This window comes from Peromyscus maniculatus, chromosome 9 (assembly GCF_049852395.1).
Source record: "Peromyscus maniculatus bairdii isolate BWxNUB_F1_BW_parent chromosome 9, HU_Pman_BW_mat_3.1, whole genome shotgun sequence".
In the NCBI taxonomy this organism is placed as follows: Eukaryota; Metazoa; Chordata; class Mammalia; order Rodentia; family Cricetidae; genus Peromyscus; species Peromyscus maniculatus.
In genome coordinates, this window is record NC_134860.1 from 76,721,883 (window position 1) to 76,737,718 (window position 15,836).

At 41.9% G+C, this 15,836-nt stretch overlaps 1 protein-coding gene across 12 annotated transcripts in view; it reads right to left on the reverse strand.

Moving 5' to 3' along the window:
* Dgkh (diacylglycerol kinase eta) overlaps positions 1-15,836 on the reverse strand; it is a 166,553-nt gene that overhangs the window by 35,527 nt on the left and 115,190 nt on the right. For all 12 annotated transcript variants that reach the window (XM_076545427.1, XM_076545425.1, XM_076545426.1 and 9 more), the window contains 7 exons: positions 15,237-15,345; positions 14,986-15,125; positions 10,895-10,979; positions 7,836-7,921; positions 4,606-4,705; positions 1,440-1,713; positions 319-429 (listed from right to left, as the gene is read on the reverse strand). In XM_076545427.1, the coding sequence (XP_076401542.1) occupies positions 319-429; positions 1,440-1,713; positions 4,606-4,705; positions 7,836-7,921; positions 10,895-10,979; positions 14,986-15,125; positions 15,237-15,345 (905 nt within the window). The remainder of the gene's footprint in view (positions 1-318; positions 430-1,439; positions 1,714-4,605; positions 4,706-7,835; positions 7,922-10,894; positions 10,980-14,985; positions 15,126-15,236; positions 15,346-15,836) is intronic.

Genomic DNA, 15,836 nt, shown 5'->3' on the forward strand with positions numbered 1-15,836 from the left:
CGTGTGAGGCCAGCAATTTCCCAAGGAATCAGAATGCTATGTTAGGCTAAAACTGGGAAATGTGGATGTTTCCTTTAAGGTACTTAATCATATTAATCCCATAATGCTTAGTTTATTGTTAGTGTCTAGACTACACACGAGAGATGAGAATACTTGACAAGCCAACCTAATCTGTTAACATTATTATTTTAGTGCTCATCAATAACATAAACTTCCCCAAGCCTTTGGAAGAATAAAAATTCAACAGTTCGTCTCAAACAGAAAAACTAAGTGCAAAGTTAGTTGTGACCGATTGTGATACCATCACAATTTCCTTACCTGCTGACGAATCTTTCGTATCATCGTCCTTAGATTCATCTGCTTCTGGGGTATCATAGTCACAAGGCTGACTAATCGATTCACAGGACTGAACTGTCTGTTCATCTATAACTTTAAGCAGTAAGAAGGGAAACAGATTTGCATTAGTGAAAAGAAAATGAACTCATTAAGATATGGCTAGGAAAGAAAAGCTGAACTGGGTGTCAAAAGCAATTCTACATTCACAAAGAAATGTCCTTCAGTAACAATATTGGGAGTGATGTCTGTGGACGCTGGAGAGTACAAAAATCAAACACATTTGTTAAGATTATATATGTACCAGAATAAAATTACATACCAAAAGCAAAATACAAAGCTCGATTACAAGTTATACACCTGGAAGGTGATTCCCAACATTATTCGTATTGCAGTCAGCTTTTATCTAGGACTAAAATTCTAAGCAGCATATACATTGTACTCATATAAAAAATGAAATCTAGGTGCCGGATACACGGCTCGGTGGCTAAGAGCACACACTGCTCTTGCAGGGACTCAGGTTTGGTTCTCAGCATCCACACCGGGCAGCTCACAACTGCCTGTTAACTCCATCTCTGAGGGTCCAGTGCCTCCTTGGGCACCTGTACCGCCATACACATATCCACACACAGACACACACGCATACACAGAATTAAAAATAAAAAGCAAACCTTTGAAAACACAGATAAAGATTTATATACTCTTAAACATCAACCATGTTAGGAAACCAATGTTAAGAACTTATTTTCTCTATTATAGGCAGCTACGGGGTTGATTTTAAGAATTAAAGACAAGCCCAAGAAGTAAAAAGATTGAAGTTTTTAGACTTGTTCTATCAGCGCTTTTTGTACTTAAGCTGGGACAGAAATATTGCAACTTAATGTACTTCTGCAATCTTATTTTGTGCGTCATTGCTATGCTGACTCTCACTACTGAAAGCACAGATAGGACTAAATTCAAATCTCCCTCTACTGAACATATTGTCTTCTACCATGCCACGAGACTTTTTTTTTTAAAGTGTACTGAATCCGAGCATTACGCACACTGGTCACGCTTGCAGCAGGGATGTTGCCGGTCTCTTTAAAGCTAATTTTGTGAGTGTGTACCTTTTCCAGCCTCTTCAATGACTTGCCTCACCGCTTTCTTTAGACTGTTGGCCCGCAGCATTATCTCCCTGGGCTTCGCGGCTTTCTGGGAGGAGGGTTTGGCAATGTCATTCACGAGCTGGTCCTTGCTTTCACCCAAGGACTCTTCACTGGACGACTCCACAACATCTTCTTCGGGAATTGGAGGGCCAACCCCTGGGGGAGCTCGACTGGACTGAGCGTCTGCATGCAGGGCTTGGAGCAGCTGTTCGAGCTTCTCATTGAGGACTGAGCACTAAGAAAACCAATAAAACATCAATGACGGTGACAAGAAAATAAACAAACAGCAACAACAGTGATGAGGAAGAAATTCAAGTCTATTAGATTGGAAGACACAATGTTAAGATCGGTTTTTATGTAAGACAAATCTTGAATGATTCTAATCACTGGAGATGAAAACACCAACATTCAGGTAGCTATGGTCTTTTCTTCTGTAGATGTTTTGGGTGGAGAATACATCCACTTTCAATTTAGTAACAACAGAAAATTATCTTAATAAAATAAATAAAAAAAAGAGTGGCTTTTAATGTACAGAAATGCTTACTAATAACTGACAGATAAAGCCCAACTGTATAAAAGACTGAAAATGTTTACAACTCTGGCATCTATCTGTTGATTCATACTTCTGGATCACTCAAATTCTACCTCAGGGTTTAAAGTCTTTCTAGAACATTTTTTTTTACATATATGAGAGTTTTGCCTTCATGAATGTATGTATGCACACCATGCATGTGCCTGGTACCCACAGGAGCCAGAAGAGGTTCTCAGCTCCCTCGGGACAGGTGTTATGGATTGTTGTGTGCTGCCACATGGGTGCTTAAAACCAAACCTGGGTCCTCAGTGTTCATAACCACTGAGCCATCTCTCCAGCCCTTACAAGTTCAAATTTTTACAACCTATGTCAAACTGCTGTTCTTTCTTAGAATGCAACCGATGCTAAGTCGAAGAGATATAGTACACAAAACACCAGGCTTTCTTTTGAAGTCACGGACACAGGGCACCCTTAACATCGTGAGTTGCAGGCATGGCTGAGCTGAAGACCTGTGAGTGTCAACAGCCTTGCGGTGACCAAGAAAGAGCAAGAAGGAAAACGCACAGGACGAGGGTAAAGGGAGTGTGTGCAAAAGGAAAAACAGGCACAGAGCCCCTCTGCTTTTCTTCTTTTTTCTACACGTGAAGAAACATTTGGGATCAAGACTGTTAATGCTATCACCAATGCACCTTCAATCGCCACAGAATTCTTGGTCTCGCCCCTCTCCATTTCTCTGTCTTTGATGAAAAGCCAAGACAGGGTCACCGGGGAAGGACTTCAGAGCCAAACACGTGGCTAAGAGAGAGTTCCTGCCTTCTGAAACGCCCCATAGGGGAGGAAATGACTGGAATACCTCAATGTTTAGTTCAGTGATGTTGTCCTTGGTACACAAGAAGGCTACTGGATTTTATGTGTTAGTTTTGTATCCTGCCACTTTGCTGGAAGTTTTCATCAGCTCCGAGAGCATTTTGGTAGCATCCTTAGGGTCTCGTGTAAAGAATCATAACATCAGGCTGGAGAGGTGGCTAAGAGCACTGGCTGCTCCCCGAGAGGTCCTGAGTGGTGGCTCACAACCATCTATAGTGGGATCTGATGCCCTCTGGCATGCTGGCATAGATGCAAATAGAGCACTCATCATACATAAAACATATAAATAAATATATTTAAAAAAAAGAATCATAACATCTGAAAATTGGGACTGTGAATGGTCAGCGGTGGGTGGGACATTAACAGTGATCCCACCACAACCCCCAAGGCTCAGGGAACATGGCCAACGAAGAGGGTAAAAAGAATCTAAGAGCTGGAGGACAGGGAGAAGCAGTATGAAACGGTGGCCTCTAGACGTGACATGGCTGTCACACACATGAGCTCAGCAGCTGTGGTTACCAACACGAGACCTGCATAAGACCAACAGTTACATGTCCCAGCCTTGAGGAGAAAAGGGGTTCCAGAGGCCTCAGCCCCAGGCTAAGGAGCTATAGGAAGCTGATGACTTCTTGGGGAAGGACGGTCAGTTTTCTTTAGGACTGTGGCCACTGATGAATTTCCCCAGTCTCCAGAGGATGACCTCACATCCATGTCCACATGAGCAGCACTAACTGAACTCAGTGGGATTTAAAAAAAAAAAATTATGAAAGGAAGAAAGGAGATATGGTGGGGGTGGGGGCCCGAGAGGAGTAAGGGGTGAATATAATCAAGATACAGTGTGTATGGTTATGAAAATTTTCAGACTAAATAAAAATTTAAAGGAAGAAGGTTTATTTGCATTTTCTTTTTCTTCCACTCAATCCACTAGCTACAGCATGAACTTTAGGGGGAGAAATCCTTCCCAAGCCCAAACTATCCAAGCCTTACGTCAAAAGGCCCTCTCGTGAACTTTAAAAGATGCTGGTTGTAAAAGCAGTATGCTATTCTTAGCATCAGAAAGCTCATAAAGGGAAGGAAAAAATCTGTAAAGGCAAGAAATAAATAGAACTTGGAAGGAGACGAGGACTGCCCTCTAGAGAATGGGGGACTCATGCTGGGAGGGAACTGGATCACCAGATTTTGTCTGACCTGGAAAGCCAGGCCTCACCCAACTGGGACCACGGGCCCCATGGCATCCTCCTGTCAGGTTGACTGCATGTCCCTTTACGATGTCAATCACTGAGAAAGGGATCTGAATCATAAAATTTGATTGGCTGAATACTCTCCAACAATGCAGCTTTTGTGCACATTAGAGGATAACCATAAACTAGAAGGTGTTTTTTATAAATCCTCATATATAATTTTAAAAAATCATTTTAGATATTTTGGCAAAAGCACACCGAGGCAGTCTTTAAAAATACAACACAGCCGGATGGTGGTGGGTATGCCTTTAATCCCAGCACTCGGGAGGCAGAGACAGGCGGATCTCTGTGAGTTTGAGGCCAGCCTGGTCTACAGAGCAAGATCCAAGACAGGCAGCAAAACTACACAGAGAAACCCTGTCTTGAAAAAACAAAAAAAACAAAAAACAAAAAAAACAAAAACAAACAAACAAACAAACAAAAAAACCACAACGCACTGCTCATAATGTCAATAAACACCTCCCATGCCCCTGGTGTGTCCCCTTACTTTACTGGCCACGGCTTCAGCTACTACTGTATTTTCCAGTGTTTTCTCCTGTGCCTTCTCCACTTTGGCAACGAAGTCCCTCACGGTTTCACAGAGTATCCTTTGAGGAAGAGAGATCGCACAGTTTAGTCTGTAGGCTCTCGCGTACAAACGCATTTATAAGTAAGTACAAGTAGGCAAACTCAAAATACCCAGGATCATTTTTACATAAGACTACACACTTCCATCTGTGTTAGTATATCTTAGATACACTTAGGACTTCCTAACTGAAAAATGTATGCACGAATAAGCCTCGTTCTCCATACTTATTATAGTAAGATTGCAGTGAACTAGTCTTGAATGCTTAAATAAGCCTTAGAGATAATACGTTCAGATCCCCTAGAAATAATGTAGTATCTTCCACAGCTTGGACAATTTTCTTCATGTATAACAAACAGACCCAAGTTCTCCATCATCTACAGGATCTACTGGACCTACTAGTCAGCAAGTGGACAGCTTGGTAGCACATTGCTCCTAAAGAGGAAAAGAGGTTGTGTATTGTTACCAACCAATCAGACACTTGAATTGAGTTATGTTCTCTGTAAACCCATCCATTTTTCCCCCTTAAGATAACCAATACAATAATACACAAGCCTAATCCAATTGAGATCTCATTAGTGTCAGCAATATATGGTTTACTTGTTTGTTTCTTTTAATTACATTTGGTGTCTTTGCAAAAGAAATGAAATAAAAGAAAGAATAATTCATAACGTATCTGCCTCTCAAAAAGTTGTGTTAAAAAAAAAAATGCCCCGCAAAATGGCATATGAATAGATTGGTTTTGGCAACATGTGTACATTGACAGAAACTTCTTGAATGTAAAGCATTTCTATCACTGATATAGATTAAAGAATTTAAAGAAAAAGAGAAAGATGTTCCAGTAAGGTTTTATTTCTATTAAGTTTACAACTTTCTCTGGTAAGCAATGGCAGCTTCCAGACATTTCAATGTTATGAAAATTGAACAATGCAATAGATACATGGAACATGTATATGCACCCACATAGACTCCAAACTATTGAATTGGTCACCCAGGTGTATTATTCCTAACAATTTTTGTTTTATTTGTTGCTTAGGGGTTAGATCCACCAGCCATCTAGCCTTCAACCTGCTTCCTGATGTCAGGGATAGAACCCAGGTCTCCCACATGCTAAGCAAACACTTAACCACTGAGCTATAGGCACAATTCTCTTGGCATTGGCTGACATTTTAAATTCTAGTTTCTGTTCTCTATTTTTCTTTAAGATTAAAAAAAAATCTGAGTATGTGTGTTTGCATGTCATACATGTACATGTACAATATTCATGCAGTGTCCAGAGGAGTCAATAAGAAGGTGTCAGGCCCCCTGGAACCGGAGTTATAAATGGTTGTGAGCTGTGTTTTAGGATCTGGGAACCAAACTAGAGTCCTTAGCAGGAACAACAGGCTCTTACATGCTGAGCCATTGTGCCAGGCCCTTAAATCCCAATATTTAAGGGAATTAAGAGAATCTAGCTTACCATTTATTAGAGACTCATTCATGTACTTCACATATAATTTTTACTCTTTGTTAATATATACTTTTATAGAATTTCTTCAAATATGATATCAGGCTACCATGAAATTTCTTGTATGAAGCCTGAAGGAAAAACCTGATCCTATATACACCTAAAGGGCTGATGGACTGATGTGCAATTTAGGAGAGTGCTTGATGCTTAAACTGTGGGACTAATCAGAAGAAATGTCCCGCCTCGTGCTCCTGTGGTTCCATATTACAAAAGGAATAAAGGCTATTCTAGAGGAATGAATTCATCTAAATAGTGAATTTATAGCGTTTCCATGGTGAAATCTATACTTAAGGTGGGCCAGGTGGTATAGGTCTGTGCTCTTATCTACTTCATGCAGGAGGATTCCAGTTTCAGAGACTGTCTGGAACACAGTGAGTTCGAGGCGGTGTCCTTTTAAGTTTTCTACAGACAGACTTTTGATCACAGAGCGAGGCCAGCAAAGCCAAATACCTACTGGGGCCCAGGAAATAGTAGGCGGGTTGAACCCAGGACAAGAGAGGCGCTCCAAGTGTTGAGGCCTGAGCAATCTGAAAAATGTATGCCTTTCTGTAAGCAACACCGTTCATTAAATCAACACAAACCAGCCAGTGGCTCTGCTCACTGTGCTACCCATCTCTCTCCATCAGCCACAGTGGTCCATTGCCTGAGGCCATTTCTCTTTCCTATAGTTCAGTGCAGTTTCCTGTTCCGTGGGGACACATCCTCAAAGGCAGTCGTTAGTACATTTACACTTCTGTTTGAAGGAAACTTGTCCTGTCCCATCCCCTCCCCATCCCCCACCCTCCAGCTGAGGACCGAACCCAGGGCCTTGCGCTTGCTAGGCAAGTGCTCTACCACTGAGCTAAATCCCCAACCGGAAACTTGTCCATAATGACTTTCTTTATGTTTCTTCTTCATTACAAATTAAGTATGTGATAAACTGAAATTTGCATTTTCCTTCTCGGGTTTTCTACTTTCCATCAGTTCTTCTACCCCATCCTTTCCCTCGGTTCCTGCATAATGGCAATATAGTCACTGAGCAGAATCTTAAAAAGCATCCCCTCACCTATGAGCTGAAAATCTCAGCTGGCACCACCCCCTTCCCCTAGCTGACCTCGATGAGAGCATAGGATACTTCAAAAGTAAATTTGAAATTCCACATTTGGGATAACAATGTAACAGAGCTCCAGCTCCATGTACGAAATTAACTAAAATCTGATAACTTTGAACTAAAATATAATTATGTAATTTAAATATGTTGAGAAATGTCATTTTGAAGAATCTTATTATTTTCCTTTTAGTGATATAAACAGTTGCTAAATAGAAATGTGTGTACAGGGAATAATAAATAAATTATAATGATATAGGATTTCCATGTTATAATTAATCATTCCAAATAGACATTTAAACTCAAAATACTTTTTTACAGTTTCCTGACAAAAGCCTTTCAAAATAAGCAGCAAAATCTTCTCCCTCTGAATAGACTCCATGCAGATGCTAATGTGACTAAAGAAACCAAGTTCAAGTTGCTCTATTTAATTCCTTAAGTCACTTCACACACATTACTAAGGAAAATCAGGAGAGATGGTGTCATGGCCAGGAAACACCCTTCCCTTTCATGTTCTCACACAACTAAGCATTTCTTCACTTCAGCCCCACAACTCACTTGGCAGACGATATGACCACTGCATGTTCATCGGAATTGAGGATTTTCGTGAGGTGATTTGCAACAGAGTCTTCATAAATTGTCATCTGGAAAAGAAAACCCTATACTATATGATTGTCGTTGGTGTCGACACAACCCAGTTACGACTGCTTCAGAAAAACAAGACTGGGGGGCAAAGGCTGTCATGAGAAGTGTGGGGGGGCAAAGGCTGTCATGAGAAGTGTGGGGGCAAAGGCTGTCATGAGAAGTGTGGGGGTCATTATTCAAAAAGTGTGTGTGGGGGGGGTCATAATGCAAAAGAAAACTTCCTCTGACTCCCATTTTCAGGTTCTGGAGTGCTTTACATTTTTAGAAAGTCCAATTAAAACTCCATATTAATTTTTTAAAAATATATAAACGAATTTTATATATATATATATATATATATATATATATATATATATATAATATGATTATAAGAAGCATTATTAACATGAATACAGTAAAAGCCAGACTAGAGCATATAAAATAAGGATGAAAAACCTAGAAATCCAAGTGGAATCACCCAGTGAGTGACTCAGTTTCATCCTGAACCTGGAGAACGCACACTGAAACCACACACACAATGGCTGAACTGCCAACAGCAGCAAGCGGAAGCTGACAGCTGGCACAGCGTGATGGCAATGCAAAGCTCTCCTACAGAAAACCTGATGGGTTCTGGGAAGCCACTGGACATCGTCCGTTAAAGATGAACACAGGCCAGACACCAGAGGACCAAGAAACTCGAGTCTACACAGACAATCCAAAGACACAGATGTTCACCAAAAGTCGTGGACTAGGTGGAATGTACTCACAGGGCTAAATGCATTTTATTTGTGCTATGGATATGCGACAGGACACCGGGAAGGAAAGAGTCACCATGACCCCACAGTACAGATGAGTCTGACGAGCTTCGTGCCGGGTAGAAGGAGCCAAAGCAAAAAGCACGCAAAATGATTTCCATTTTATATTCTATTTTCCCATTTTCCTAAACCAGACAGAATTAGTCTAGGCTGTTAAAAGTCAGGATGGTGATCATCCATGAGAAAGGTGTGGAGGGCAGGAGAGGGGCCTATCAGACACTGAAATGTCGTCTTGTGATCTGGGTGTCAGTAACATAAGGTCTGCCTAATTTGTGAAAACGTCCCAAGCTGTACATCTAAGATATGCACACTTTTCTGCCTACATATTACACTTCAGTAAAAAATGGTTTTTAAAAATTCAATGGTGTAGCCATGTGAACTGGTAAGGAACCACCAAATTATGTAAGTAAATACTTCTCCTAGACGATGAAACACACTACATTCCCCAGTGCCCCAACTCCTTTTCTACTGGACTCAAACCTTACGTGCTATTCAAAGAGCCCATTCTCTCGATATGTAAAAATATGCACACTATTTAAACAGCCTTATGCACAGAGTCTTCTGCCAAGTGTCCTTCAAGGGCACTCCCCGTCATAAACTCAGAATTTTCCAGTAGACCTCACCTCCTTCAAATACAGACCACACCTGCAAAAGCAATTTCACACCAGAGTAGCTACAGGTCTCCCAAGTCACACAGTATTGCACTGACCCTCTAATCGCCTGGTTTCAATACAAAAATCTGTATCGCGAAAGATCAGAACAGTGGAAACATAGCTTTTAAAAATGCAAAATAGGGCAATACTCTTCAGAGATCAGCTCATTCTCTTCACCACAGAGCAAATAATATATGACATGGCCAGCATTTGCATTAATTAATTTATTAGTTACTGTCGTTTAATTGATTTGTCATTTGCTACTTGAAGCTTGTATTTATTTTTCATTACAGATATTCAAAGACAAAAATATACCTCTTTCTGAAGAAAATAAATAAGTTTATGTCCAAGGACAGAATTTATAGATGCCACATTTTAATCTCCTACAGTGTCACTTAGCAGGGTCACATGACTTCTTTCCTCATTTGGGGAAAAAAATAATAATAACATTTATAAAAAGTTACTCCTGAGAAGATTGGCTTCTAGAAAAACAGCCATGACGGGTATCATCAGAGAGACTAATATTACGATTGAAAGTTTTGCTATAAATTAAACAGTAAGTATATTAACCTCAACAGTGAGTATCTCTAGGTGACCCGGCTGTACATCTTTTCCGTTTTCCATTTCAAATGATTTACTACTTTTTCAAGTTTTAGAACACTTTTCGATACTTTCGTATCTGAAAAATATATTCGTCTTCTCTAAGGAATGCCCCGCGTTTCTATTTGCCGTGCCTTGCCTTAGTTTTGACGAGATAATAATTTTCTCAATGGCAAAACAAAGATTTCAGGCCTGAAGACGAGAATTTTCCTAGAGGGAAAAATACACTGTTGTAGATCAAAAGGTCTCAATAAGTCAGAGATAATCTCCTGGAAGGCCAGACTGTTTTAAATTTCCATTGCTCTGAGGTTTAAATCGGTTTGAAAATTTTAGACATTGGTGGCCCGGAAGAGGGGTAGAAGGGGTAAGCACAGTGTTTCTTCCCTTGCTTGCTCAGGATCAGTGGGCTTGACATGGGACTGCTGTCCATTCAAAGAGCAGACTAAGAGAAACACTGCATGAGCTTCCAGCCAGGAATCCTGGGATGTGGGTGGGAACGTGGGTGGGAACGTGGGTGGGAGGGGCTTACAGGAGCTGGTCTAGCACCTACTAGCCAAGCAGGCGCTCAGGACCGATGCAGAGGATGCGTGAACACCTACTAACTAGAGGGTGCTATCTGCTGGCGTTTTGGGTCATGAGGACCAGACCTGGCATGCCTGGTGACTTATACACATCTGCATCTTGAAATCCTCACAGCACTGTGGCCTGTGTTACAGACAAAGTGGTGAGGTCCACGGAGGCCAGTGACTTAGGGTTCATGGTCACAGAAGGATTCTAACCTGGATCCTCAGGATTCTTTACTCTGAGGGAGAAGACGGGAGGCAGTCAGGGACACCACGAAACAAGCATGCCGCCACTGACATCTCCCCTGTCCCCAGGATACCCCGCTTCAAATGGTCAGTAGACAAAAAGAGATTAGTCTTACATAAAATCCTTCGGACGCTTCTGTGGGTTCAGGAAGTAGAGACGTCTTTGCTGGCAATTTGAGTTCATAAGTCATTATACTCCACCTGATGAGAGAAAATCCTTTGGTCTAAAATTTCTTTAAATCTTAATAATCTATTTCTATCTTATATATATTACATATATATACATATATTTGTGGCCTACAGTTTTAATCTATCTTGAACCAAGGATGGAACAGAGACAAAACTGTGATAATCCCATAAAACATTGGATTCACAGTTTATCATTTTCACATCCTACCATTTCTCCAGTTAGCAGCATCCAAACATGCCAACACCAGGTCAGAGCAGGAAAAGCTGGTCATCCCCTGACTTACCACCCTTTTTTAAAAGTTATTTTTATTTTGTGTTTATTGGTGTTTTGCCTGCATGTATGTCTGTGTGAGGGTGTCAGAAGTCCTGGAACTGGGGTTACAGAGAGTTGTGAGCTGCCACGTGGGTGCTGGGAATTGAACTCAGGTCCTCGGCAAGAGCAGCCAGTGCTCTCAACAGCTGAGCCATCTCTCCAGCCCCAACCTACTGCTCTTGATGCAATACGTTTTGGCTTTTTCTTTTCTCCTCTACTTTCTAAATCAGTCAAGTAGTGACTAAATTATACATTATTAATGAACCAAAGTTCTAAAGTGATGTCTTAAAGAAATGCATATTACCTATGAAAATAAACCATTTCACATTCATCGACTGCTCCTGGCAAAAGAAAATGTGAGTGAGTGAGTGTGTGTGTGTGTGTGTGTGTGTGTGTGTTTGTGTGCGTGTGTGTGTGTGTGTGTGTGTGTGTGTGTGTGTGTGAGAGAGAGAGAGAGAGAGAGAGAGAGAGAGAGAGAGAGAGATGAAAATGTTGTAAATGCTCCTTAATTTAAGAAAGAGTGATGTAAACATGAGATGGAAGAAAATTATTTATGGAAATAAAACTTAATTCAAGAAAACTTATTCCAATTATTAGTAATTGGAATAAGTTTTCTTGAATCATTTGAAAAAGCAATCAATGAGATAATTCCAGAGTAATATTTAAAACAATTCCAAATTTGGGGAGGGGCTAGGACATTAGTACAGTCTAACAAAATGAGAGATAAAGTTTTTTTTATAGATACAGAGCATTATAAAAGCACACATACACACACATGCATGCAAAGAAAACATTACAAATAAAATTATATAATTCTCCATCCATCCGTACAAGAGATACATATATTGAACATGCCAAAGTGAAAGGCAGGGTCTAGATCCACAAGAGTGGACAGGCCTCCGAATGAAGCACATATGAATGAAGCACAGAAACTCGAAATCACGTAAGTATTAGTGACATCCGCAGAGAAGTAAGAGAACACAGCAATCAAACGTGGAAGCCAAGCTCCTTGTAGCTGAACGACTTCTCTAGCCAAAAGACAAGAAGTGGGGAAGGATTCCACCCCAAACCACAACCTTCCAGACGCCATCTCCCTCCTGGATAGGGAATTCCGGGGGAACAGGGAGAAGGGGCAGCAAAAGTGGGGGCCTGGGTGAGCGTTAGCACTGGCTATGAGATGCTCCAGGGCATCTCTGCGGAGGGAGAGGCTGGACTCTGTTAAAGTGCCAGCCCCACAGCTGACTGGCTACGTGACTCCGACCACGTCCAGCACAGAGATGACAATATTAGCTCATTTGGGACGGTAGTGTCGGCAGCATAAAATGAGGACAACAGAAGGCCAGGCAAACGGTCTGAGCGGTTCCTACTCCCACCGTCTCCAGAAGTCTGTGTCTGGTCTATGTAAAACAGTCATAATGAGGCTTTTACGAACCAAGTCCCAGTATAGCTCTAAAGATCAAATAAATATTATTGAAAAGCCTACATAAGGCAGAAGATTAAATTGATTTCTCATCCCTTTTTTTCTATGGGGCCAGGATCACCTGTTTTTCACAAACAGTAACGTTACAAAGAAAACAAAATGGTTCTAATAAAGATCCTTGGCTCCCTTGTTTTTGGCATGCAAATAGATGTCAAGTGTGACCACAGGGGTGCTATCTCTCCGCTAACCACTAGGGGGAGTGGGTTTCTAGAGCGCATGTTCCAGGGGGCATCAAGCCCGACCTTGAAATCTGTCTCAAAAGGCAGCGTTTCAAATACTCCGTGCTGCAGCTGGTAAGGTGGTTCGGTGGGGAAAGATGCTGGCACAGAGACTGATGAGCTGAATTAGATCCACAAGAACCACATGGTTCCAGGAGAGAACGAACTCTGGAAAGACCTCCACACTCTCCATGGGGCAAATGCAAAAACATGCACACGATTAAATAGTCAAAAAAATCTTTAGTAAATACTCTTGAGTTGTTTAGTAAGCACAGCATTGGAACATTTAGGAATTTCTTCCAGGCTCGCTTCCAGGCAAGCGCATGTTCATGTCTGTGAGTTCAAGCACGCATGTGCCACAGCCTGTGAGTGGTGATCTGGGGACAACTCAGTGTGTCGGTCCTTTCTCCATCTTGTCGGACACTAGGGCTCCGGTTCGCTACTGTACGTGCCAGGCAGCTGGCTGCCAGCCTCTGGGACGGCTCCTATGCCTTCCTCCCTTTTCACGTAAGGAGCACGGGGAAGACGGGCAGATGCCACTTCCCTCAGCTTCGAAAGGGTGCCGGGAACTAAATCCAGGCTTGGACAGAAAGGGCTCCACTCACTGAGCCACTTCCCCAGCACTCCCTTCTTATTTCCCTTCCCTCCCTCTCTCTTTTCCTTCCTTCCTTCCTTTCTGACTTCCAGACTCTTAGGGACTGGAGATTCTGAATCTAGCCCCAGCCCAGATTATAAATCATTATGGCCCAACTAAGTGAGTGTCACCTTCATGCCATTTTGGATAAATACAGGCTAAGGTTCTACCGCCCAGCTCTATTTTTCAGTATGCTGTCAGCAAAGGAATCAGGCCTCACAACATTACAGTATGACCGACAAGGTTACGGTACTGAGGTTATCGCTCATCTTAGGATAATTACATTTTTGACTGGTGGCTCCCTGATGCGATTTTGTTTTCAGGAAGAGTTCCACAGACGGCTAATCCTATCAAAGTTGTTCTGACTCATGCGAGCTCAAGTCTGTAATGATATTTTGATATTTGTCTTGTGCTCTTGGGGGCGGGGTAATTACGGCTTACTGAATCTTCTTGTTCCTTAAACTCAAATGCTAACTGCCTTCACCCCAGCCGTCAGGCTACAGACGCTGTGAGTTCTGTTTTATATATGACCATTCGGAGTGGGGGAGGGGAGCAGAGGGAAGAGGGGAGGGGATGGCAGGGGATGGGGAGGGAATCAAGGATGGTGTAAACACAGTGACAGTTCTTCATCTTCATGTGTGTTCCAAATAATTCCCTCTGTCTCTGACACAGGATTCATATTCTGTCCGTCCTTCGCCCCCCCCCCCCCTCTGCCCAGGGCAAACACTCTATCATTGAGCTATAGCCCCAGCCTGGGCAGGGTTCTTTTATCTTTTTACTATCCAAATAGTGAATGAATTAATGCAGAGAAGACCTTGTAGCAAACAGAACTTGACAATGCTTTTCTTAGGTTCTGGAACCACAAGATGGTGGGTCTTACTATTCCGTTCATCAGAAGCTCTAGCTGCAAAGTTCACTTTTGAGCTTCCTAACTTGAACACTGATTAAAAGTGATTGGCATCCCCGGGCATGGTGGAACACCTCTATAATCCTGTCACTCCGGGACGATGAGACAGATCTCAAGTTGGAGGTCAAGCTGAGCTCTGCGTAGTGAGATCCTATCCCCAAACTACGACAAAACAAAGACTAATAACTCCATAATCATTTACATTTAAAATAATGAATTCACTGGAACCATTTTTCAGGGGTTTTGTTGTTGTTGTTGTTGTTGTTGTTGTTGTTGTTGTTTTTGTCATTCATCCATTCATTCAAAAGCATCTTTTATTGAGTGTCTACTTTACACAGGCTCTATTCAGGATCTCAGAAATCAATAAACAAGACCTGGAAGTTTGGACTTTCAGACTTATAGTTATTGAGACAGAACACATCAAATAACTTGAGGTTGACATTTTCCAAAGGAGATTTTCTTTTACCTGTCCAGCATCTTGGTGCTGGCTCGTTCCAGCTTCTCTAGGATCTGAGGGAGTTGGGTGTCATCGTCATATGAACCTCCCCAGCCAAGAACTCGAGCAAGGTCATTGCCTGTACCCAAAGGCAATACCCCAAGCTGGCACTGCAAAAGGACGCAACAGTGATACTCTGAGAGAAGTTGGGAGACAAGGACCCGGGTTCGAGGCTAGCTTAAGCTACACAGCAAGACCCCAACACCCCAGTGAGCACTTGCCTGTTTATTCAAGTTCAGTTTATCGATCTCTGACAAGACCCAGCCTACACTTCCATCTCCTCCACAGACAAGAATCCGGAAGTTGTCAAACTTCTGAAATAACCTTAAGCTGAAAGTAAAATGTCTATTTTTAGTGTAAATACATAAAAAAAACACTTTCTCCAACTACTGTTCATTTTATAGTCATTATTAACACATTCATATTGAATATAAGAATTCTTGCATAAAAACTAACTTGAGTGCAATAGTTGACTCAAGGAACTTTTGAATAAAAATGTGTTATAAGCAGAAACGAAGATAAATTAAAAGGGGAAATTAAAAATGAGAAAAACAAAGGTGAAGCAGAATCAGGAAAGCAAACTGAAGGCAAAGTAGACAGCTTCTCCATTACCGGACATGCCATTTCCTGAGGAATTACAAGCCAAGGGAGGAGCACCTCAGGAGTGTGGGGGGGAAACTGAGGCTGTAACTAAAGACAGCTGCCAGCCCTCGCCCGCCCGTGCACAGCTCTCAGCATCCCCCACTCTCCTCGTCTCCGCCCTTCCTTTTATTTCTGTCTCCCTTAGAAGACCTCAGGTCCTGTGCAACAGTCTCACAAGG